A 24683-nucleotide genomic window follows, 5' to 3' on the forward strand; every position below is an offset into this window, starting at 1 on the left:
AGCTGCTTATTTCACTTGAAGGGAAGGCGATCGGATTTAACAGTCTTACCCCCATACCCCCACCCCTCCATACTTTGAATCTTTTTAACTAGGCCATCAAATGTTCTATGAAAACCTACGGGCTTCGTAGCCTCTTAGCTTCATTTAGCGAACATTTGCTGAGTTTCTCTCAGTGCCAGGGACTAACAGCCATCAATTCCAAGAGCTCCCAGAATTTAAATTTTTCTTCCATTATTTTATTGTGTAGCTCGGAAATGCAGTACATCTTCGGCAAAGAAATGGAGACAAAAAAAAAAAAAAAAGGTGTGTGTGTGAGAGAAGGCTGATGAGTTACAATAAAGAAATCCAAATGCTATTATTTTAATTTTAAGATACGCCTTTCAGATGGCTGTATTTTTATTTGCACCTTAAATTAAGTACCTATATAAAAAGCATCATCATGTTTATCAAAGGCCAACAATTTAATAGTTTTTAGTTTTGAAAGGGGACTTAGGTCTTTTAAGGAAAATTTTCTCCCCAATTACACCTTTAAAATTGCAATTTGAAATTTAAGTTGAGGAAAAGGATGTATAACAGAAGAAAATTATAAAGGTTACTCTTGAATTCTAAAGATCAGTTTTGCAGGTGGAAAACTTCAAAGCATTTTCAGAACTAGTCAATTTCATTGAGTAGTAGTGAATGCTTAAAATGAGCTGGTCAATCAGCACAGCTGATACCTATTATTCTAGCAAGTAATTAAAGCTTAATAATATAATATTTGTAAAGATAAGTTGAGCACCTATTTTATTAAAACCCTGTTTGCTTCACAGTGAGTATCTATTTATTAAAACACTGTTATTGCTTCATAGCTACTAATTATGCATTTTAGATCTGATCCACTGTATCCAATAGCCCTCATTACAGGCGGTATCTTCTCATCCTATTATATTTACAGGGTTACAATTTTCCCAGGGCTAGAACTGGGGAGCTGAGCCACTTACAAGCCCTGTGGACCCTTACTAAAGGTAGACAACACAGCCCTTCTATTTACCAGGTGAACTTGCTTGGACAATCCAATTTGACTAAAACTGATCATTTTTCTTACTTTAAAAAATTGCTTTTCATGGGAGTAGTACATAACTGGGTTTTGTACTCCTTGCCTCTTACCTTTTCACTGATGATGACTTGCAGTTTTCACTTGCCAAGTGGCCAGATGGATGACCCTTTCTATTTGGGTGGAAGAAGCCTAAGGAACTTGACTATCTGTATCTTGTAGGTTTCCACAGGAGCAAGAGTGAGCAGTGGGCCTTTGGTTAGATTCTTTTAGAAAAAAATCTGTCTTCAGTCCTTAGGACTCAGAAGAAAATTGATATGGTGATGGGTGGGCAGTTTAAATTCTGAAAAGGATCTGCAATGTGGTAAGGGGTTACTAATTTATTAGTTAAAATTGTTCTGAGCAGCAGCAGCAGCAGGACCAGAAACTCCTGGTGTGCCGCCCAGGAATTTAACTAGTTCTCTAGGACTGTGATGCTTCAGGCCAGTAACTGAGACTCATGGTTTACAGCAATTGTGTAAATTTTCTCAGGAATCTGGAAGCAATTTCTTTTTTTCAAGGTGCTTCAGAGCCAACTCAACCCTTATGATCATTTAAGGTAAACGTCTACAATATAATTTATGATAGAAGTGAGTGTTTAAAAAGGACACGTTCAGAATTATAGTAGAACTAGTTACACAGAAAGGACAGTTGTGTAGGGGATATCTAATGGTTTTTCCACAAATTTACTAACAGCATAAATAAACTTAAAGGTTGCAATGAATGCAAACAGGTAATGGGTTGCGCTTGTATTCTAAACATTTTCGATCGTTGTTAACTATAGATAGTCCGTTGTTTTAAAACATTTTTGCGTGTCTAGTTCAAGGGCGTGGATTACACTCCCCTTGGCGTGCACTCACACTAGTGTTTGCAAACCGGCAAGACGTTTGCGCGGCGATCACCGGGTCAGGTACGCTCCGCACGCGCAGCCACAGTCCGCACCGGCGCACTTGGCGGTGGCTGGGCCGCTGTGTCCTGGGCGGTGGCCTGGAGTCGGCCGTCGGGTCGGCGCGGGGACCCGGCGCCCTGGGCGGGAGCGCACCGCGGGGCCGGGCGCGCAGGACTCGGCGGGGGGACGCGGTGCAGGGCCGCGCAGGGCCAGCGAGGGGAGCTGCAGTGTAACTTTTCCCAGGGAACGCGGCCGGTCGTCCCCACTAGAAGCCACCCTGCCTTTTGTTTGTTTTGCTGCCGGAGGCCGAGAGCGGCCGGGTGCCCGCCGCACTGCCTGCCATGCGCCGCGCGGCCCGGGCTGCGGGCCGGATTTGCCTGGCGTCACCGCGCGGATCCCGCGGCCGGTCCTAGCGGCGATCGCCCGGCGCCCGTCCCCGCGCGGCGCAGCTCACCGAGGGCCGCCCCGCCCGTGCTCGCAGCGACAGTAAGTGGGGCTCGGGGGGCTGCTGGGAACCCGCCACGCGGGGGCTGCGGGGGGGGGCGCCGTCCGGTGGCCCCGAGACGCAGCGGGGCGCAGGCAGAGGCACCGGGGCCGGGGGTCCTGCGGGTCTCCACCTCCTTGCAGGAAAACTCCCGAGTTGGAGGTGCGCCTGGGTGTGTTTGCCCTTCAGTCTTCAGAGGGGAAAGTCCAGCCGGTTTGAAGCCCCTTTGGGGCGAGGGGGAGGACTTGATCTTTGCAATCTTCCTAACTAGGCCCTGTGCGGTCCCGCAAGGGGTCTGAGGAAAAGCCTCGCACACTTAATTTGCAACCATTTTTCACGGGGTTTCTGCTCTGATTTCTTTCTTACTAATTTGAGTGAATGTTTTGAGAAGGTTGTTGCCATTTCTTTTGTCACGCTAACCTTTTAAAGTTTGACTTTGACAGTAACATTAAGGGCTGATGCCGAGGGTAGGTTAACATCTCATTCTGAGCGGAGAACGTTCATTTCCACTTATAACTACGTAGAGATTTGCTTTTGGTTAAAGGTGGACCAACCTCAGACAACACCACCCTGAATTTTGCAAATGGGACTGGATTCCTCCAAGCCATTGACACTTGTCTTTTTTTCCTTTAAGTTTTGGTCTAGAACACTCTTTGTAGTAAGAGAAGTTTGATAGCTACAGTTTTCGTTTTACACCTGTCCCCAGGAGTGGGGTTTCACGGTGTACCCCAATAGTAAGTAGTGCCATTGTTGAATATAAAATTTAAATGAGCTTTAAATTTGTGTCATTGACATACAAATTATTAGGAACAATTGGTGTCTGGACCATATGCTCAGAGGTAATATATGCATAAATATGCACATCTGAAATAGTTTCTGAACAAAGCACTACATTTTGGTAGAGTCTTTAAGGCCTTCCATCTACTTGAGGGCCAGTATTGTAAAACACTAGGAAGTGGACTCTGCTAGGAGTTTTCATTTAAAGCAACCTCTGTACCTTCCCTGTCCGTAGGGTCCCACCTTTCAGTGACCCTACACACTGTTTCTGTCTTTCCACTTTGCCCTATTCCCTTCTTCAAAGTCCCACTGGTAACTGGTGGGAATGGGTGAGACCAGTCTAGTTTCAGATGGTGGGGGGTTTTGGAGGGTTGCTGGAGCCTGCCTGAGTAGGCAGACCCCTGTAATCCTTGCCAAGGGTACTCGGTATTTACAGTAACTACAAACAAATGGTGTTTCCACTCAGGTCTCCTCCCTATTTACAGATTACGTGTAAAGGAGCTTCCAGGATAGAGTAGGCCACTTAGGATTTTGTCCTTTGACTGTTCCTACTTTCCTTTTGGTTTTTATTCTCATTAATTTTTAAGGTTCCTAGTGAAGATGGAAGTTACATCAGTCATGAAACTTTGGAGTTATCTTTAGCCATCTTTTCCCCATGTCCTTTGTCCTTCCTATCAATGAGTCATGGAGACCTTCGAAATGTGTTTTTTGCACATCTTCCATCCATATTCCAGTCCAGCCCTCGTCTTTCCTATCCTGTAGGCTGGAACACCTTTCACCTTGCCTCCCAAGCCAGGCTCTAGTAAGGCCTCACTGAATGCTTACCCAGCTAATGAAGGAGTGAACGAATGAATGAAAAGATTCTCCTGCTTTCAATGTTCTGTTGTTCATCTAATCTTTCTGGTGGTAGTGGAGTTTTTGAACTCAGGGCCTTGAGCTGGGTAGCTAGCTGGGCACTCTACCTACCGCTGGAGCCAGGCCCTTTTCTGCTTTAATTATTTTTCATAGGGTCTGGAGTTTTTGCCTGGGTCCAAATTTGGACTGTGATCCTCTAACCTATGCCCCTCTAGTTGCTGGGATCACAGGTGTGTACTTCCATGTCAGACCCCACCCAATATTTTTTAAACTGAAATATTTTATTTTTATTAGCATGCATTAATAATACAGGGGGGTTCACTGATAATTCCATAGATGTGTACAGTGTACTTGGAATAAGTTTGCCCCCTCTGTTATATTCTCTTAGCCCCCTTCCCTTTTAAAACAATGTTTGGTGGGTTTCATTGTGCAGTCTTCATGTAGGTAGACAGATCAATTGATTGATGGATTGATAGATTAAAAAACATACGTTGATCCTCTTCACACACCCCTCCCCACCGATTCAGGCTTTCTAAGTGAGCACTTCTCTATGTCCCTTCTGGCCATATGACCTTTACTTCTCTATTATTTATCTCAAGTCTACGCAGACTAGCAGAGTTTTCAAGGCCTTTCAGAGTGAGCCTCACCGTTCCTGAAGTCTAAGTCCTTTGCACTCTATGTGGTTTGGTTTTCCTGTTCTGCCGAGGGGGCCTCCCTCCTCCACTCTCCTCGTAGGAGGAGCCTAGGTCTGCTCATTTCACTACTCTTTCTTTAAAGTCTGGAGGTATTTGTTTGATAGCCCTTCGTTATATTGCTTATATTGATCTCAAATTGGTTTTGGTTATTTGTAAGGCTCTTTAGGGCACGGGACCATGTTTTATGCATGGTCATGTGGTGGTGCGGGCCTGCATTGTGGGCAGGGTTTGACTCCACTTTCTAGTCACATGGCCTTGAGGAAGTCTAGCATTTACTGTTCTCCCATGTGAAGTAGGGGAAATGCTTCCTCAGCTGGGTTGTGCTGTGAAGATCCTACTCAGTAACTGCCTTATGCCTGGCAACTCGCTGTACATCCACGACAAGGACTAGCTAGCTCTGAACATGTGGCGTTTATTTGGTAAATAAATGCCTGTGGACTGACTTATAATGCACCTCAAGTCATGGCTCAGCGGAGAAGGCCAGAGGACCAGAGTGGCCCTGCACTGAATCCTTGGTTAAGTATTATACTGCTCTTAATGAAAATGACTTCAGCTTAAGTTATTCCTGGCTTACAGCTCTGTTTCTGGGATCTGTTGCTATTTTTCCATCTGCACCTTGCCAGGAACACTTTTGCCTTAAAAAAAAAAATTTTTTTTTTTTCACTGCTGCTTCTTGCAGCAAGCTCTTCCATTTCATTTTGTAGGATCTAGCTGAAAGATGTACCTAGCTGTTCTACTGCTGTCTTATAAAATGCATTTTCCTGCTCTGTGGAGTCTGTGTAACTGTGTGCATTTGTACAGGACTATTTACCTAATGGTTTCAGGGCGAAGTTTTTGGGTGTAGTGACCTTTCAATATATGCTGATATGTAAACCTATAAATAGCATCTCACTTAACTGTTGACTGTCATCTGCATTCTGAGAAGGGCCTACGACTACCTATCAGAAATCTACCTTTGGACCTGAGTGTGTATGGATGATGGGGTCGGCAGGGAGAATGCACAAACAGGGGTGTGTCCTGGTGACTTACACATTATTTTCAGGACATAGTATAACCACTTCCTAGTTTGCGGTTGTGCTTACCTTTGAAATACAGCATTAACTTCCTTATCAGATTACCTTGTAAAAAGAATTCAGTGAAGCAAGTCATTTTGGAGGGCATATTGTGTTAAAATTCTAAGGGATTGTGGCAGAAAGAAAATGAAATTGTTTTACTCGCAGCCAAAGAAGAGGACCAGACTCACCTCAAGGTGGTAACTGAGGCTGGTGTGAGCATTTGTGCTCAGTCTCTTGGCTCCTCCTGAACTGATATCCAATGTTAAGAAAAGATTACTACTTAACAGGTTTTAGGGAACTGTTCAACCCAAGCAGAAAGCTTCCATTCCCGACTTCCTTCCAAGGAAACCTAAGTGCCCTTGCCCGTGATGTACCTGACTTGCTATGCCTTGGAAGCTGAAATCGTCGCAGGAAGAGTGCCGTGTTGTACCTTGTGGTAGGACTTACCACGAAGGCTGCAGTTGCACCCTGTGTCTGTCGACTTGTGAAGTTGTGTATGGGTCAGCGTTAGCAAAATATTGATGTGCTTTTTACCAAAGGAGAAGTGAATAGCCTTTGATATATCTCTGGTAGCCTAAGATACATGGTACATTCTCACATTTTCAAAAAAATGAAGCTTTAAAAATAACAAGGATTCTGTTCTTATTAGTTGGGTCTCTTGATCTCATCTGTAAAGTGAAGATATCAGATGATAATTAAGTTCCCTTACAGGAAAAGAAAAATAAAAACGAGTAACCTCAACCTTATGCTTTAGACTTTAGTCCTACTGAATTTAGCATTCAAATCTATGCTAATGAGCATTAGTTAGATATTATCCTATTCTAGATTTTTCTAGATTTTAAGTATGTCATCCTAACTTCTTTGAATTGGAAGGGTCACAGTAGTGTCTCACGTTTCATTAGGTACTTTTCCCACCATGGTGGAGACCGTTAGTGGCCATATCACAAATCTTGTAATGACCGAGAACTACACATTTTTGAGGAAAGATTAGCTTAAGTTATGTTTTATCTTTCTCTGTGCAGAGCATGATCTGTGATAAAGTATGGTGACTTGTGATTGCCCTTGTGACTACTTTCAAAGGTGATGGCCTAGAGCTGAAAGATAAAGTATGGTGTAATTCTAGCTAGCTATTGGACAGTGTCACGAAAGTTGCTATAGGTTGAACATTCCTAGCCTGAAAATCCAAAATCTGAAATGCTACAGACTCTGAAATTTTTAAGCACTGATATGATACCACAAGGGGAAAATTCCACACCTGACTTTTGGTTGATGGATTGCAGTCAAAATACAAATGGACTAACAATATTCTATCAAGTTACCTTCAGACTATGTATATTAGATGTGTATGAAACAAATGAATGGCTCCCATCCTCAAACTATCACATGTATATGCAAATATTTCAAAATCTGAAAAATCCACAATCTGAAACACTTTTGGTCCTAAGCATTTTGGACAAGGGTCACTGAAATCTATGTCTTCACAAACTTGTAGTTTCCAGGAGACAGTAGTTAATGGTTTGTCCTCTTGGATATTGTCTTTTTGTTGTTGCTGTTTGTTTGTTTCTGTTTTTGTGATAATGCCCTCAGGCTGTCTGTGAATTCAGATCCTTCTTCCTCCCCTTCTCAGGTGCTGGGATTACAGGCACATGCCACCATGCTTGGCTTTGTCTTTGCTTTAAAAAGGAATTTGATGAGAATAATTTAGCCAAGATAAAGTAGAGCAAGAAAAGCAAAATATATGTGCCTTTTTGTTATTTTAGTTACGGAATGTTTTCCTGAATTAGTGTAAGGCTTTTAAAGGACTCATTCTTTTTGTGCCTTTATCCTAATATAGTTGTCTAATTTTGCAAAAAGTGAGAATGTGAGGGATGGCAGTAGGGATGGACTCAGGGGTGTTGGAAAGTCACCTATAATCAGACTTACGCTTGACTGTTCCATAAGTTGCTCATTCATTCATTTGGCACATCTTTTTTGTGGTACAGGGGTTTTGAACTCAGGGCTCTGTGCTTGCTAGGCAGATGCTCTACTGCTTGAGCCACACCTCCAGCTTTTTGCTCTGGTTATTTTGGAGATCTCGCTTTTTGCCTAGGCAGGCCTGGACCGTGATCTTTTATTTTATATTTCTTACTGGGATGACAGCTGCATGCCGCCATGCCCACTTTTTCCATTGAGATGGGGTCTTGCAAACTTTTTTGCCGGGTTTGACCTGGAGCCTTGATCCTCCCAATCTCAGTCTCCCACAAAGCAGGGATGACAGGCTTGAGCCACATCTTTGTGATGAACATTTGTATGTGCCAGCTACTCTGCTAGATACTTCGAATATAGTTCTAAGTTAGAACATAATAAAAATTTCTACCCCCTCAGAGTTAGTTCCTAGAAATAAACACACTGTTGTATATGTGATCCTGTAACCTAGAAGTAAATGAGGCTTTATGCGGAGAGTGCTGAAATGCAAAAGTGGTTTTATTTTGTTTGGTGGTGTGTTTTGTTGTGTGATGGGGAATGAACTCAGGGCCTCACCGTTGCTAGGTAAGTGCTCTACCACTTGAGCCATAACACCCTACCTCCCAAAGGTGTTTTTGCTTATGTTTGGGATTTCCTGTATTAGGGCTTGACAAACTATGACCTGTCTTTCTTTGTGAATAAAGTTGTACTGGAATATGACCAGGGCTACTTATTTATGTATTGTCTATGTCTGGTTCCATGCTACAGTGGAAGAGCTGAATAGTTGTGACACAGGTGTGTAGCCCTCAGAGTCTGAAGTCTTTGCTGGCCTTTCACAGGAAAAGTTTTCAGACCCCTGCTCTATTTTACATTTATAGTAAAGTTGCCATTTCTTCCTTAGCACATTTTGTTGATTTATTTGTTACACATGGTAGTGAAACATCTTACACTGAGTAAGATTCACTCCTTGGTTAAATGTATCGTGATATTTGTCAGAGCTTGAATATTATATATTCTTGTTCACTGCTCCATCTTGCCCACTCCTAAGACATGGGTGGCAATCAGGTAAACAGTGGAGTGGGTCTGTGGCCATCCTTTATGGCCATCATTAAGTTGGGAGACTCTCACTCCAGCTCACACAAGTTAGGGTGAAGTTATTTTTCCCCAGCTCTGGAACATTTTGTCTTTCCTTCAGTTCTGCACAGTTAAAGAATGACTCCTCATTCAAAAGTCTCATGCAAGTGATTGAAGAGTTCCTTAAAGTTTGGGGCATGAGTACCCCTATTATTCAGAAGTGATAGGGAGTTGTAGACTTGTCTCATAGGATTAGGACCTGGTGCGAGAGGAGGATATAAAGGCATGAAGCAGTTTCTGGGGCTTAGAAGAAGTCACAGCAGATAATTGTCATCTCCCAGTATCATCTAGTCAGTGCAGCAGCTGGAAAAAAGCATCCTTAATGCACTCCTCTGTCAAGGTAAAGACAGAGCAAATTCCATACAAAAAGCTTCTTGCCTTTACATTACAGGTGGCTCACGCCTGTAGTCCTAGCTACTTGGGAGGCTAAGATCAGGAGGATATTGGTTCGAAGCCAACCCAGGCAAATAGTTCGTGAGACCCTATCTCGAAAATACCCAACACAAAACAGGGCTGGTGGGGTGGCTTCAGTGGTAGATGCCTGCCTAACAAGTGTGCATCCCTGAGCTCAAACCCCAGTACCACCAAAAAAAGGTTTCTTTTGGCTTTGCAGTGCTATCCCCAATGCAAAAAAAACCAAACAGTCATCCAAGAGGCAAAATGCTTATAAGATTTGTTTGCTCTATGCATATGGGTGGAAGAATTAGGCCCTAAGAAGAAAAATATAAGCTACATGTACTATTTTTAGTACCCCTTTTAAAAGAAATTATCAATATTGACTTAGTCTTGTCAAGTTATGACACATTTTAACCTAGAATGCAAAGTTTAATTATAAGCCTGTAAAGGCAAAATGAAATTCAGAAGTACCAAGAGAGGGTCATTTAGTGATTTTTGCACATAATTCAGATTTCCTATGAGGACAGATGAAAGTAAGAGAGTCTTTTCTGCATCAAGCAATCCAGACTAAGGGAGATAAGTTCTTCTTAAGGGTTTGATAGTCCAAACAGGCCTGGTAAACCACAACTCCCAAGAATCCCAAGTTTACACTTACATTTTTTATCTTAAAAAATGCATAATTATGACATTTATTCCATGACCATCAGGGTTTCAAAATAAAGAATGAATGAGCCTGATGCAAGATGCTGGTCATGAACAGATTTTTTTTTTTTGCCTCCACTGAGGATTGAAGCCAAGGGGAGAGAATTGGGGCAGAGCACAGGAAGGCTGTCCCCATTGTCACCTCACCAGGAAAATCATAGCACTTATTTCAAAGACTTGCCAGAACTCTTTGAAAAAAGAGCTAAAGCTGTCTTTCTCTGTTAGTTGAATACAGCCTTTCCCAAAGGCCAAGGCCTGATCTAACGACATAGAAAGGACCTTTCTGTGATTGAAGACCACGTGGCCTGCCTGCCCCAGCCATTCTGTGGTATTTACTGTTCTCCCATTTCAGAACTTCAAATCATTTATGGGCGGTTCAAACAATTTCCTAGTCTTTACTTTGGAGATGAAGAAATAGAAGCACTGAGAGTTTTGAGGAACTTACCCAAGGAGGTTCAGAAAATAAACAGCAAAGACTAAACTTCAAATTTGGGCCATTCAAACAATGTTTGAGGACCTGCTGTGTGCCAGGGAAATGTGAGGTGTGAGGACACAAGGATGGAGAAAGCATAGTGTGCTTCCCCACTGGTGCAGGGGGCCACCCGGAAGGTCACTTACCACAGAGAAGGGCCTGGCAATAAAGTGAGGACAGGATATTATAGCATCATGAAGAAGGATCCTTATCTGTCTCTGTCTGATGGTCTGTCTGTGCATAGAAACGGTAGAGCCGGCTGTCAGGTATTTTGACACAGTGATGAAAAGCTCACTAACAATAACAATACGGACATTGAAGGTCTATCTATCACGTTCTGTAGAGAATTTTGTATTTCATATCCTACATCAGTGTAGTTGTACCCACCATCTGGAATGTTTTCAGCAGTACTTGACAGACTCTGGTTCCAGCAAAAAAAGACCTTTAATTGGGTCAGCTAGCAAGAAATTAAAGGCAGGTATTTTCAGACATGTGGCCCCACTTATGGTAAGAAGGACTAAGCCTCTTTCTGTTCCTCCCTCCTCGGCAGATGGGATTCTCATCTTTAGAGCGGATGTCTCATAGTTACCAGAAGGCTTCCTGAGCCCTAAATATCACAGCTTTGTGCAACCATACTCAAGGCAGGAGTACGGGGTGACTTCTTAGTCAACTGTCTCTACCAGGGAGTAGATTCCTTCTTAGCAACCTTTCTCTCCCCTCACTAGCTCACTTCCCTTTTGATCTCATATGTTGGGACCATAGTCCCACTGCTAAATAGTTTCCAGCAGGAAGTTCAATTTCTTTGTTTGGCTTAGATTGAACACAGTTCATGCCCTGGGGCTGGAGTAGGTGACTCCCATGCCTGGGTATGTTGCTTCCTAAATAAAATCAGAGTCCTATAAACTAAGCAAGATGAGTAACAGCAGCTGCCTTCTTTCTTTCTAGTGCATTGTGTATCACCCTATTGTGTTCCCAGAGCAACAATGAGTTTTTGTTGTTTACTTTCAAATTTTGACATGAGTCATCATATTTGGACCACCACAAAGTGAATAACTGAATAACTGATCTGAAATACATGTAACCCCTTCTTTCTAGGCTCAAAATCGCATGGAGGGTTGACTGGTACTTCTTGTCTAATGCTAGTTTGATTTGGCTAATACTATTTTTTTCAGTATGGGAAATGATTCACTAGTGTGGAGCATGGAAAACTCAGACAGTGGTCATGGTTCTGTTCTCAGGATCCAAGCATAATGCAATTAAACCTTTCTTGCTAATACATGTTATTGCAAATATATATTTGAAACAATTATCATGACTTCTAACTCTCCTTTGCCTCTGGCGTCCTGTGTTTCTTCAACGACTCTTCTTGTGTTTTCATTTTAGGATCTTGCTGTGTTCTTTAATATCTCTTGGAGTTTGGTATCCAGAATTGAACAGTAATTCAGTGGTATGATGGGATTATTCCATCCCTTGGTCTGAGCCCAAGGCCACCATGTTGTGCAACTCTAGTTGGGCACCTTTCTGTGTGAATGAAGTATTCAGGAGTTACGCAGTGTTACCAACCTTGTACGAATGCTTTTTTCCTAATAAGAGCCCCAGTAATTCACTATCTCTTGAAAACAAGTAGAACAACCTTAGGGCTATTTGTAATTGGCTAGTGAGTATTTCCAATGAGAGTTTTATGTGTAGCTCAAGTTCAACATTCCAGAAAACAGAACCCATGTCTCTTCATGGTGTCTGAGTGCATTCTTGGTCTCAATCTGAATCTGCTCCTGTATCTCAGATTCACTCAGCCTGGGCCCTTTGCACCTGCCTATACCAGGAGCCCCAAAACTAACCTCTCCACTTCAGTTCTTTATAGTGACATACATTCAGTCCCGGGGGAGGGGGGTTCTCCCTCTTCCTGTTGTTCTGCAAGACTCTGGAGCACTTCTCTCTGCAGGATAAAGACCAAACTCCTGCATGGTGCTAGGCCACTTCACAGCTGGGCCCTACCCTGAGTTTCTAGATCTTTCCTGCTGTTCCCTGCTGCCTCCCATTAGTTGTGTGCCCTAGCCCCACCTGGAGAGTTTCCAAGGCTGTCAAAGCTCTGTTTCCCCTCCTGACTGCCCCTTGGGGGGGGCCTTGGGGGGGTGCTGGGCATCCGAGGATGTTAAAAGTGTTCAGCCAGGCTCGACCACTACACTTTTGTCCTCTTCTGAACATACTCACCCTGACTTCTGCACACCTACAGTTCCTTTCTCTTCTGTGTAATAAGACCTTGCTCATTCTTCAGTATCTCAAACTACCTCTTTTCTGAAGGTGTGTCAGATCTCTACCCTCCTCCCAAGACTTGGTTACTCTCTTTCTCTACCACGTTCTCATAGTACTTTCTTCATTTTTTTCTATCAACTGGAATTACTTAAAGGAAAGACCCTTACCTTATCCTTAATCCCAAAGTCTTGTATAATATTTAGCATCTCAGTAAAATTTGACTAGAATTATATACACTGTCAGTTGACATCAACACATAAAGAAACACTAGTCTAATCTATGTGTTATCACTATGCAATTACCTGAAATAACAAAGTATGGGAAAGCAACAGTCAGATCTTGTCAGAATAAATGAATTTTGTCCCTTGATAAGATGACAAACGGTAACAAAGGGGAATTGTTGGGGTGATTGTGTGTTGAATGACCCAATCTATCTCAGTTTCACAAATAGTGTTCTCAATAATAATCTAGGCAAGCATTATTCTAATTGTATAATTTAAAGGGCTGAGGAAATAATGGGGTGTTAGCTATTAAAGAAGGGCTTCTAGTATTGTCACATCTGACTAGTAATGTCATTAAAAAATGGTTTTTTTTTTAATGTTACAGTGCATGCCATTATTAAGTTTTGGTCACTACAATTCATCAAGGAGATAGAGAAGTGTGTGAAGATTTAGAGATGAACTCCCATGATAATTAAAGGAATGGAAAATGGGTCCTTTGGGGGAAGGTCGTACAATTAAGGCTGCAGAAGGTTGAAATGCACACACTTGATAACTAATTTCATGTCACATTTTTATGACATGGTTTCTTTATATACACGAAAAACTGAACATGAAGAAATTAGCTTAAATTAGAATGAGCAAGTGTTGGTTGGAATGAACAAACATTCTGAGAATATTACAAATGCAAATCCGATCATGTTCTCTAGTGTAAAAGATCTTAATTGAACTTCCCATTGTCTCTGGGGAAAAGCAGACATTTTTTTCTTTTTAAATAAAGAATGTAGTTTATTAGATGATTTTTGACAAATCAGAGTTCCAGTGACTTTTCTTTTTAGAAAGATGACGTACAACTGGTTTGGAAATCTGTTGAAAAAAGACATTATGAATGTTGTGTAAATCACATATACTATATCAGAAAAATTGATGAAGGTAAATATGAAAAAGGGGCGGTGGGAGACAAGTACAGAGCCAGAATTTCTTGTGCTGTGTTTCAGATACATTTTTATGTTATGTTGAGGCAAATCCTGAATCTAAAACAGCCCACAGTGTGGAGCTTGTAGGTAGAGGAACCATGTTGTATAAGAGTTCTGACTTCTGAACACGTTAGTATTAGATCTATATTTGTATGTTTTAAACTAAAATATAATATTTAATAAAATATATGTATCTTTTAAAAAATTCCTCTTATCATTTTAGGGGCAATTTTTAAGAGTTTTAATCTATGATAATTTCAAATTTACAGGAAAGTTGTAAGAGTAGCATCAAGAATACTGACATACCTTATCTTGAGTTTCCTCAGGCTACCATAACAAGATATCATAGACTGGGTGTCTTTAAGAAACTTATTGTCTCTTAGTTTTGGAGACTGGGAAGGCCAAGACCAAGGTTCCAGCAGGGTTCAGTGTCTGCATGTGAGGCGCTAGAACCCTTGTTGTTTGCCATATAACACATCTACTTTTCTTTTTCTTTAATGATTCAAGTTGTGAAGACTTTTCTTACTGCCGCCCAAGACTAGCTGCAGGCCAGGGAGGCTTTCCTCCATTCTCCCTTTCCACGCCTGGTACCTTACACACCTGAAATAGCTTGTGTTTATGAATACACATATGGCACGCCCCTCCCATGCCCTCCAGTGAGACTCTAAGCTGTTTGAAAAAAGTGACCATATTTCTTTGTTCTTCGAAACTGCAGAGCTTAAATATGGGCTTTGTCATACACGACATGCTTTATAAATATTTATTAACCAACAATGGATCACATCACTATAAAGAGCTGCATAAACAAGTTGTAAAGACTCTGATCCTGAAGGGTTTCAAGAAGAAGGAAAATGGCCCTCTCACCAGAGGTGGTGAAGAGGTTCTAGAGGAAAGAGCTGTGTGGGTGGGGCCAACCTTGATCTCCAGAAGTGTGATGAAATCAGGCAACCCTTATATTTCTTAAGGCTTCGCAAGCCATGCACAGCCTTCACGAGAATATAGTGTAGCCATGGCTCACACCTGTAATCATAGCTACTTGAGAGGCAGAGATCAGTAAGATAGCAGTTGGAAGCCAGCCTGGGCAGCAAGACCCCATCTCGAAAATACCCAATCCAAAAAAGGACTGGTGGAGTGGCTCAAGTGGTAGAGTGCCTGTAGGATCCCATGCTACATTTAGTTGTCCTGTCTTCTTAATCGCCTTCAACCCATAGCTTGTCTGTCCTTGTCTTTTGTGATCTTGACCCTTTTGAAGGGTACTGGCCAGTTTGTAGAATTCTGCATCCCTCATTTGAGGTCTTCCTGATTATCTCATGATTCGATTGAGCTTCTGCATTTTTTATCAGAACTCTGGAGAACTGATGCTGTACCCTTCTCATTGTATTGCATCCAGAGTATATAAAGCCACAACTTACTAATTATGAGGTCGAACCTGATCACTTAGGGAAGGTGGTTTTTGCTGAGTTTCCTCCTGTGAAGTCACAGACTTTCCCCTGGAAATTAATAAATATCACTAAGATATTTATTTCAGGCTCTGCAAATATCCTGTTTCTCCCACCCATTTGTGGCAGCCATGCCTGCCACAGATTTTATTGTAGTATTTGCCAGATAGTGAATTTCTTATTTCCCTCTTTCCTCCTACATTTATTCATTAGAACTGTTTTGGAAGGATAAGCTGCATAGACAAGATTTAGATGTTGAAAGTCACATCCTTCCAATCTGTTTCTATACTCTTCAGATTATCAATTTGACAGCCACTTGTTAAAAATGCATCCTTATTGTTATTATTTTAGCATTTATGTTATTAATATTTGCCTAAAGGCATTGTAATCACTTAAGTTATACAGTTTCTTTATTATAGGCAGACACAAACTTTTTTTTTTTTTTTTTTCATTTTTCTTTTATTATTCATATGTGCATACAAGGCTTGGTTCATTTCTCCCCCCTGCCCCCACCCCCTCCCTTACCACCCACTCCACCCCCTCCCGCTCCCCCCCTCAATACCCAGCAGAAACTATTTTGCCCTTATCTCTAATTTTGTTGTAGAGAGAGTATAAGCAATAATAGGAAGGAACAAGGGGTTTTGCTGGTTGAGATAAGGATAGCTATACAGGGCATTGACTCACATTGATTTCCTGTGTGTGGGTGTTACCTTCTAGGTTAATTCTTTTTGATCTAACCTTTTCTCTAGTTCCTGGTCCCCTTTTCCTATTGGCCTCAGTTGCTTTAAGGTATCTGCTTTAGTTTCTCTGCATTAAGGGCAACAAATGCTAGCTAGTTTTTTAGGTGTAGGCAGACACAAACTTAATTGTATAAATGAACATTTTAATGACTTAAAAAATTGGTTGCACAAGGGGCCCACCTACGTGTTGACCTTGAGTTATCTAGTTTTCTGTTTAGCTTCTGATCATTCAGTAATAAAAAGGACACTGTAGGTGCTTAGCAATTGAGAGTTCATGGAACACTTGTAGGTTCTCTTTCTGGAGAACTTGATTTTAGTGTTTTGTGACTTGGTGTGTTTATCACCAAAGTGCACAGAACACAGCAGATTTAGCTCAGTTTCTAACACTTCAGCAATTTTCTCCAACTATAGTTATCATGCAGTTTTCCCGGAATGGTCAGTCAGCAGAAAAGTATTGAATTGGTGCTGATTCATTTCATTTCTTTCTAAGCATGGTGTCTCCAGCTTTATAAAGATACTTACTCAGATTTGAAAAGAGCACTATTTAGACCAGGCATTTTCAAATGTTTTTGTAATGGGTCAGTGTGTAAATACTTTAGACTTTTCAGGTCATACAGTGTCACAAACACTCAACTCTGCTGTTGTAGCCATAATAATCTCCAAGTGTGTGGGTATGATTCTGTCCCAATAAAACTTTATTTATGAGAACAAGTGGTGGGCTGGGAATTATAGTTCACTGGCCCCTAATTTAGATTTTAAAAATAAATAAAATCAACATCAGCATTTGTCATTTTTCTCTACAGGCAGAAGACTGCTCTTTGAAAATATGTATTTGGGAGATAGTTACGTTCTGTTGAATACCTCGTGCTGGTGCTGCCATCGAAAAATCTGGTTACATTCTGGGGAGGCCTGCTACCAAGGCAGGACAGAACCGCCTCAGTCCTGAGATGAGTGTCCGGCCGGCTGCAGCAGGCACACCATGAATAGATACACAACCATCAAACAGCTTGGGGATGGAACCTACGGTTCCGTCCTGCTGGGAAGAAGCATTGAGTCGGGGGAACTGATTGCTATTAAGAAGTAAGTCTTGTCCTTCACTCATGAATTCATCCTCAGCTCCATATTATCCACATAGTTCCAACTCTGCCTTCCCCTGTCCCTTCCCTGCCTTTGAAACACTTCTAAAGGAGAGTGGGTGTGGGACACGGGGCAGAATTTCAGGTGACTTCTGTGATGTTTGTGTCTGAGGTCTTAGAAGGTTACCACTGTAGACGTCCTGCTTTATGCATAACACTAGTACTTTTCCATAGTGCTTTCTCATCTGGTGGTAATGAACATCATTTTACAGGAGAGGACATGGAGTCCCTGAGAATTTAAATGATCTAATTTGGCCCATTTATATCTTCCTCCTCCTTATACTTGATCTTTAGAGACAGAGTTTAGACCCATTATATCAGTTACCTTTTGCTGTGTGACAATTTGCTTCAATACTTAATGGTTTAATGCATGTTAGCTGTCTATTTCCATAGGTCAGTATGGCTTAGCTATGGGGTCTGTCAGGAAGCTGCAATCAAGGTGTTGGCGGGGACTGAGGTCTCACTGATTTCTGGACTGGGAAAAGATCCATCCACTCCCACGCTCATTAAACATGATTGTAGACGGAATTTAAGACCTAGTGCACTGTTGGATTGAGGGCCTTAGATCTCTGCAGCTGCTGGCAGGAGGCTGCCCCCCATTTCCTTGCCATGTGGGCTCTCCAAAGAGCAGCTCACAACATGGTAGCTTGCTTCACCAAGACACGGGCAGTAAGAAGGCAGTAAGAGTCTTCCAAGATATTGGTCACAAAAGTGACATCCTCTCAGATTGCTGTATTCTGTTGGATAGAAGCAAGTTATCAAAGGAGAAGGGTTTACATAAGATTATGAATGCCAGGAGGTGGGGGCTTTGGGAACCATAGTAGAGTCTGCCTTCTGTGCCCAGGTATGTCCCGTCTTAGCATTTCCTTTTGGTTGCTCTGCAAACATTTTAGTCTCATCATGCCCAAAACTGAACTCATATTTGGCTTACTCTCCTGCTTTTACCCCAAACTTGTTTCTCTTTCAGTATTCCTTGTCTTGATGAATGACGCTACTGTCATTTACCCTCAAAACAGGAGAGTCCTCCTGACTTCCCGCCTCTTGTGACTCACCTTTGGTCATCTAGTCGTGTAGGTCCTACTGAATATTTATCTGATCCACCTACTTATCTGTGTTCCCACTAAAACCTTCCATACTGTTTACCACCTGACTACTAGGTCCTCTGTAGGGCCCCTGGCTTACTGTCATTCCCCTATTGATACCAGACAGACGAGCTTGTTTTAAGCACGTGAATCTAACTGACTAAAACTATGTCCCAAACATTCTTGTGTCCTGCTGTCCCATCACAGCCTCTTGACCCAGCTTACTTCAGTGCCCCCAGCAGGCCTGAGCCCCCATTGCCTATCTTGAAATCAGCACAGTCAAGCACCTTTTCTTGGATGTCCCACCTCTTTCCTCCTCGTTTCTCTGCTCTTTGCCCTAGCTTCCTGGAATCACTTCCCAAATGAAATACCTGTACCCAAGTCCTTGCCTCTGCATTTGGGGGAGTCTAAACTAAGACAACTTTTTAAAACCCTTTTATTATTATATAGTAATTGTACAGGGGGTTTTGTTGTGACATTTCTATACCTGGGTGCAGTTAGGTTCATCCGCACCCTTATTCTCTCTCATCCCCCTTCCCCCATGGTAAAATGACCTGGACAGGTTTCAGTGTTTCATCTTCATGCACATATAGAAAGTACATGAACCATATTCACCCTCCTTTACCCTCTTTGTTTACCCTCCTCCCAACTAGTCCCTTCTCCAGAGCACGACCTACTTTACATTCTTGTCCTTCGTTGTTTAAGTGCTGTTCCTTGGTAAGTGGGGTTTTGCCTTGGTCTTTCACCTGTAGAAACATTGTATTTTAATCAGTATACTCCCTCAATTATTCTTTCCTTACCCTTACCCCCCACCCCACATTGTTCACCCACTTTTAGTACATTTCTCTGTGGCTGGTTCCTATACCTAGGTGATGTATTTCAATACTGTTCTCTCTCTGTCATTTAATGGCCGTTAATTTTAGGATCAAGCTCCTAAATTGCTGCATCCTTTGGCCCTGTCTGTTTTCTTCAGCCTGTCTCCTGTCACCAGCCCTTGGTCTGTTTGCTTCAGTCCCTAACCTTTCAGCATCTTGAAATCACCAGATATCTTTCTACACAGAGCCTTCCTGTGATAATCCTTACTTCTTGCCTGTTGCTGGTTAAACTCTGCCAGACCTTCAGGTCTGGGTTGAAGTATCTCTTCATTCGAGGAGGGGTATCAGACAACACTCGTAGAATAGGGTCCCTCTGAGGTGCCTTTTCATACTGCTGGGTGTCTTTCTTTCATAGCACTTAGAGGAGATTATTGGCTGCCTTCCTGAATAATGTAAGTTCCATGAAGGATGTCTTCTTATCACTGTGTCTCCAGTCCCTGGGGGAGGTGCTAAGTAATATTTGGAGCATGAAAAAAGGAACTGATCACTCACCCAGAAACACTGTGACAAGGACAGAATGTCTGAGTGAGCTGGCAGGATGAAGTTGGTCTGTCAGAGTAGTCAGAGTAAGGCCGTGGGGAAGTTGTGCACCTCACCTGCCCCATCTGTTTCATGGGGAAATATATAAGTGAATGACCAAATGTGGTTGTATTCCCATAAAACTTCATTTATGGGGAGTGAGAGTTGAATTTCATATAATTTCACGTGTCACAAAATATTCATCTTTTGATTCCCCAGTTATGTAGGAGCACAAATGCCATCCTTAGCTCATGAGCTGTATAAAAACAGAGAGTGGGTGTCTTTGGCACATAGATTATGGTTTGCTGATCCCTGTGCTGTAAAATGTGCTATCCAAAATAGTAGTGAGTTACCAAAGGTGGCAGCTAAATTTAAATAAACTGAAATTAACATCAGTTCCTGTGTTGCAATACCCACATTTAAATTTCTCATTAGCTACATATCTAGCAGCTACCATATTGGGCAACACAGAAGATGTCCACCAACACAGAAAGTTCTACTGGACAGCTCTGATCTAGACAGTATAAGACTGGATTTCCCTCCGGGGAAAGTTAGCTCATTAGTGGTAGAACAAGGCACCACCCCCACTGCTGGTTTGACTTTAGTTTGATGTTGCTTTAGATAGTATAATATTTGATAGAAATCAAAACCAACATCAAGCAATATTATTAGGTTCAGAATTATTTTTAAAAAGTGAAGTTTAGCCTGTTACTGGGAATAAGCATGCTATTTCTTTCTTCTCTTTTAGAATGAAAAGAAAGTTTTATTCCTGGGAAGAGTGCATGAATCTTCGGGAGGTTAAGGTATTTATTAATATATCAGGAGATAATTTATATTTGGCTGATTAAAATAGGTTTATATATGATGAAATTTAGTGTTACATAAAGATACAGTTATTTCATTTGTATTTTTTCATAATGCTGAAAAAATAGGCAGATGATATACAGCTAGTAGCTAAGACTGGAAGATTACTATGGTATTATATTAGTGAATATGCTGTTATTAGAATGCTTTTATTGTTAGTGGATTTTATTAGCATAAATTAAACAAAGGAGTTTCATTATAAATATCTACATACATGGATATGATGTATTTTGATCAAATTCGCCCTCCCCATGTTATTCTTTTATTTACCCTGCCCCCATATTACTCATTACTTTATCTTAACCCCCCCCCCACTTTTTTTTAACAGTTTTTAGTGGCTCTCATTATGCTATTTTCATAAATATATATAAATATATATATTACCTTACCCTCTATTTTCCACCTCCCTTTTGTTTTTGATCCTCCCAAAACAGTCCCCTTTTACAATCATGTTATTTTATTTTTATTATTACTATTATTATTATCAGGTCTAGAGTTCATGTGTGAGTGAAAGCATGATATGTGTCTTTCTGAGCTTGGCTTATCTTGCTTAACATAATAATCTCCAGTTCCATCAATTTTCCTGGAAATGTCATAATTTCCAGGAAGTAAGTAAGTAAGAAGACTTACTGCTGAATAATACTCCATTGTGTACATGTGCCACATCAGTTGTTGAGTACCTAGACTGATTCCATAGCTTGGCTCTTGGGAATATTGCTGCTATAAACATGGGTGAGGGCTGGGGGCATGGCTCAAGTGGTAGAGTATCTGCTTAGCAAGTGTGATACCCTGAGTTCAAATCCCAGTAGCATCAAAAAAAAAAAAAAGGAAGAAAGAAAAATGGGTGTGCAGCCATCTCTATTGTGTGCTGAATTACATTCCTTTGGATAGATGCCCGGCAGTGGTATAACAGGATCGTGTCTGGTACTTCTGTATTTTGGCTTTTTTTGAGGGACCGCCATACTGATTTCCATTTTGGCTGTCCTAACTTACATTCCTACCTATGTAAGCATCCTCTCTCCCCTCCCCTCCCCTCTTCCTAGCACGTATTTGTTTTGTTGATGGCAATCAGATGGATTCTCGATGTGGTTCTGATTTGCATTTCCATGAGTACTAAGGGTGTTGAACTTTTCTTCATGTATTTTCTAGCCTTTTGTACTTCTTTTGAAAATTGTTGAATTCATTTGCCCTCTTTAGTAGATTTCTTAGACCAATATATTTCAATATATATGTGTTGAGTTAATTACTGTTTTCTGTAAAGGTGGTTGATCTTAATTATTAATATAAAGGAATTCCTGTGTGGAGTGTTTTTCCTAGGTACCTGTTTCTGCCTCTTCCTGTAGTAATTTGTACTCCATCCTCTGTGATGGAGTTTTTTGATCAAGGTGGAGCTGTGTCAGCATTGGGTGGCACAGATCTTTACTTTTACTCTGTCTCTGACGAGAGTCACTGTTTCCTTTCTTCCGTCCCCTCTTCTCTTCATTCTGTTTCAATTCTCCCCTTCACTCTGAGGATTGACCACTTTGGTTTTCCATGTAAAGTTCTTTCCTTGTGCACTGGAGTGGTGAGCTTCATCTGTCCTTAGTCTCTCACTCAGCCCTGTTTGAAAGCCCATCCTTCTTGTTCTTCCAAGGAAGTCCTGTACATGGAAAGGGTTTCATATCTACAGTCGGGACCTGCAAACTCTTTCTATAAAGGACCATGTAGTAGCTCTTTTGGACTTCATGAGCCAAACATCACATTGAGGACATTGTGTAGATACACATATAACAAGAGTGAAAACAAATTTCCACTAATTTTTAATTTATGAAATATAAAATGCAGTAATAATTGGATGTGATTTTTTGAAGTACTAGGTACTAGTTTTCCAGTGAGAAGAATAACTTTCCTTTGAGGTTGGGAATATAACGTTAAACTTAACTAGTGTTCAAAGTCAGTGTTCGCTATCTATCGTCAAGCTGATTACAAATGCTTATCTATAAAAATTATTCTTCGCTTATGGACCATACAAAAATGATTTCACCATGGTTCATAGTGTGCCAGCCTCTTGCCTAGAGCATAAAAGCTGTGTGAGATTCAGAAACAGGATTATACAAGGGCATTTTCTTGGTGACATGAAGCTGAGAAGTATCCTTTTTTTTTTTTGGTGGCACTGGGATTTGAACTCAGGGCCTCATGCTTGCTAGGTAGGTGCTCTTATAACTTGAGCCACTCTGCCAGCCCTCTGAGTATACTTGACTTAAATACTAAACCTTTACATTTCTATTCAGCTAACTGTGTTCATTGTGCTGGAGGGGAGACACTCACACAGACAGCTTAGAAAACTGGAGGGCCATAGCACCTTAGGACCAGGTATCTGCCTCAGTAACATAGCTGGAGGAGCTGCTTCTCTAGTTTGTGACACCCATGTTTCTAGCTCCCTTCTTGCGTGCACAGGTGCCACATCTGCCACCAACAGGGATCCTCCCCACCCTTCTGTCTTTGTTGATACTCACACAAACTTGCTAGCAGTGGGCCATAGCCAGCCATTGAATATGGAGGGGAGGGAAAGAAGAAGGAGGTAGAAAGAAGCACCTTGCCAAGGTTCTTCATGCTTTCCTTCTTGCTAAGGTCCTTTTTTGCCTTCTGGCACCGAGAAGATGGGAAAGGAAAGACTTTTCACCATCATTTCCCATGTCCTGCTTAATCCCAGCAGCAAAAGGAAGCCAAGGGAAATCTTTAAGGAAACCCATTATGCATCTATCCCTTCTTCACCTCTTCTCTTTTGTTTTTCCCTCTCCCCTTCCATCCCCATGTCTACCTCTGGGGAGCCTGTGGACTTCAGGGAGATTCTACACCTGCTTGCCTGCTGCAGGGAGAGGAATCCTTATACCCGTGATGTCATGGAAGAGTTAGGACCCAGTGACATTTTTCTTTAAAGCGCTGGCTTACATGATGCTCTGGTATTTTAGACAGTATCCTGAGAGAGTAGGCTGCCTATATCCTGCCATCTGAGCTTCTGATATCTTTAGATCCCTACTCCAGTAATTTCCCCTCTTTTCCATATCTTTAAACTCTTCCTTTCCACTGACTTCTTCTCTTTAGTCTATAAATGTGCCCACCATTCTCCCTAAACCAAGCTAGCATCAGCCTTCTCTCCGCTTGGCTTTCCACCTCTTTCTTCTCTACTTTACTTCCCCATCAGTACCGGTTCCCCACATCACCGTTTGCTTTTCAATCTAATTGAATCATGTATCTCCCTCTGCAACTCGACTGAAGCTGTGATTTGCCAGAAGAACTCAATGGGCATATGCCCAGCATTCAGTTTGCCCCCTGCCCACTTCTTCAGCCAAAGTCTTCCAGATAAGCACAACTGGGAGGGATTCTCACCCTTCACCATTGGGACCTAGAGTTTGCACTGTCCACACCTTAACCAGGATGGGCTTAGCTCCTGATGTACTCCGTCCCTCTGGTGTGCTTGTCTTGATGTAACTCTTCCTCTAAGTCACATCTCAGGAGATCCCCTCACTGACCACCTAGTGCTCTTTGCTGATTGCTCCTTCTTGAAACCTCTCGATGTGTCTTGTTTCTTGTTAAGCGTCATTCCTTTGACACTTAACATGGTCTTCCTTATTCTGTTACATGCACTTTGAATTCAAGTGCTGTCTTCCCAGTAGTGTTGTTTGCCTCTGAAGAGCAGGCACTGTCTTATGCCCTGGAATATCCTCAGGGCCCAGTATATTGTAGTTTTCATAGGTAAGAAACTGTTGATCAGTCGTGGATGAAGGCAGAGTTGAAAGTAGCCTTCATCCATGGGCACTGTCTACATGTGGACAGTCTGATTTTCTACTTAAGCTTACTGCCTCTGATACAAGTGATTTGTCTTTACCCTTCCTGTAGAAACCTTTCCAGAGCCAAATAAGATGCTTCTTTATGGAACTATATTTTGTAAATTGAGTCTCCCATGTAAAATTAACTCTTTCATATTAAACTAATAGACTTAAATTTGCTCCTTAATCTCACAAAGAAACAAGAGCTGTGAGCCCACTCTTAGGCATAGGCCAGTAACTCATGCTCAAAACAGACTTGAGGCCAAGAGCTAAAGGATTGTCCTTTAGCTTGGATT

At 41.8% G+C, this 24683-nt stretch overlaps 2 protein-coding genes across 4 annotated transcripts in view; both read left to right on the forward strand.

Moving 5' to 3' along the window:
- Positions 1–2116: 2116 nt before the first annotated feature.
- Positions 2117–17048, forward strand: LOC141425615 (uncharacterized). Of its 2 annotated transcripts, none has more exons than XM_074081933.1 (2): positions 2117–2447; positions 16906–17048. In XM_074081933.1, exon 2 carries the CDS (start codon positions 16929–16931, stop codon positions 17046–17048), a length of 120 nt encoding a protein of 39 aa, XP_073938034.1. In that variant the 5' UTR covers positions 2117–2447; positions 16906–16928. The 2 variants fall into 2 exon arrangements, with proteins under 2 accessions (XP_073938034.1, XP_073938035.1); XM_074081934.1 differs by lacking the exon at positions 2117–2447 and adding an exon at positions 3697–5287.
- Positions 16939–24683, forward strand: part of Cilk1 (ciliogenesis associated kinase 1) — a 36242-nt gene continuing 28497 nt past the window's right edge. Inside the window, exons 1-2 of one of the 2 annotated variants that reach the window (XM_020180094.2) lie at positions 16939–17182; positions 20463–20517. In XM_020180094.2, the coding sequence (XP_020035683.2) occupies positions 17082–17182; positions 20463–20517 (156 nt within the window). In that variant the 5' untranslated portion in view covers positions 16939–17081. The remainder of the gene's footprint in view (positions 17183–20462; positions 20518–24683) is intronic. The other variant, XM_020180098.2, reaches the window with a different exon arrangement.

Source organism: Castor canadensis, chromosome 8, assembly GCF_047511655.1.
Source record: "Castor canadensis chromosome 8, mCasCan1.hap1v2, whole genome shotgun sequence".
In the NCBI taxonomy this organism is placed as follows: domain Eukaryota; kingdom Metazoa; phylum Chordata; class Mammalia; order Rodentia; family Castoridae; genus Castor; species Castor canadensis.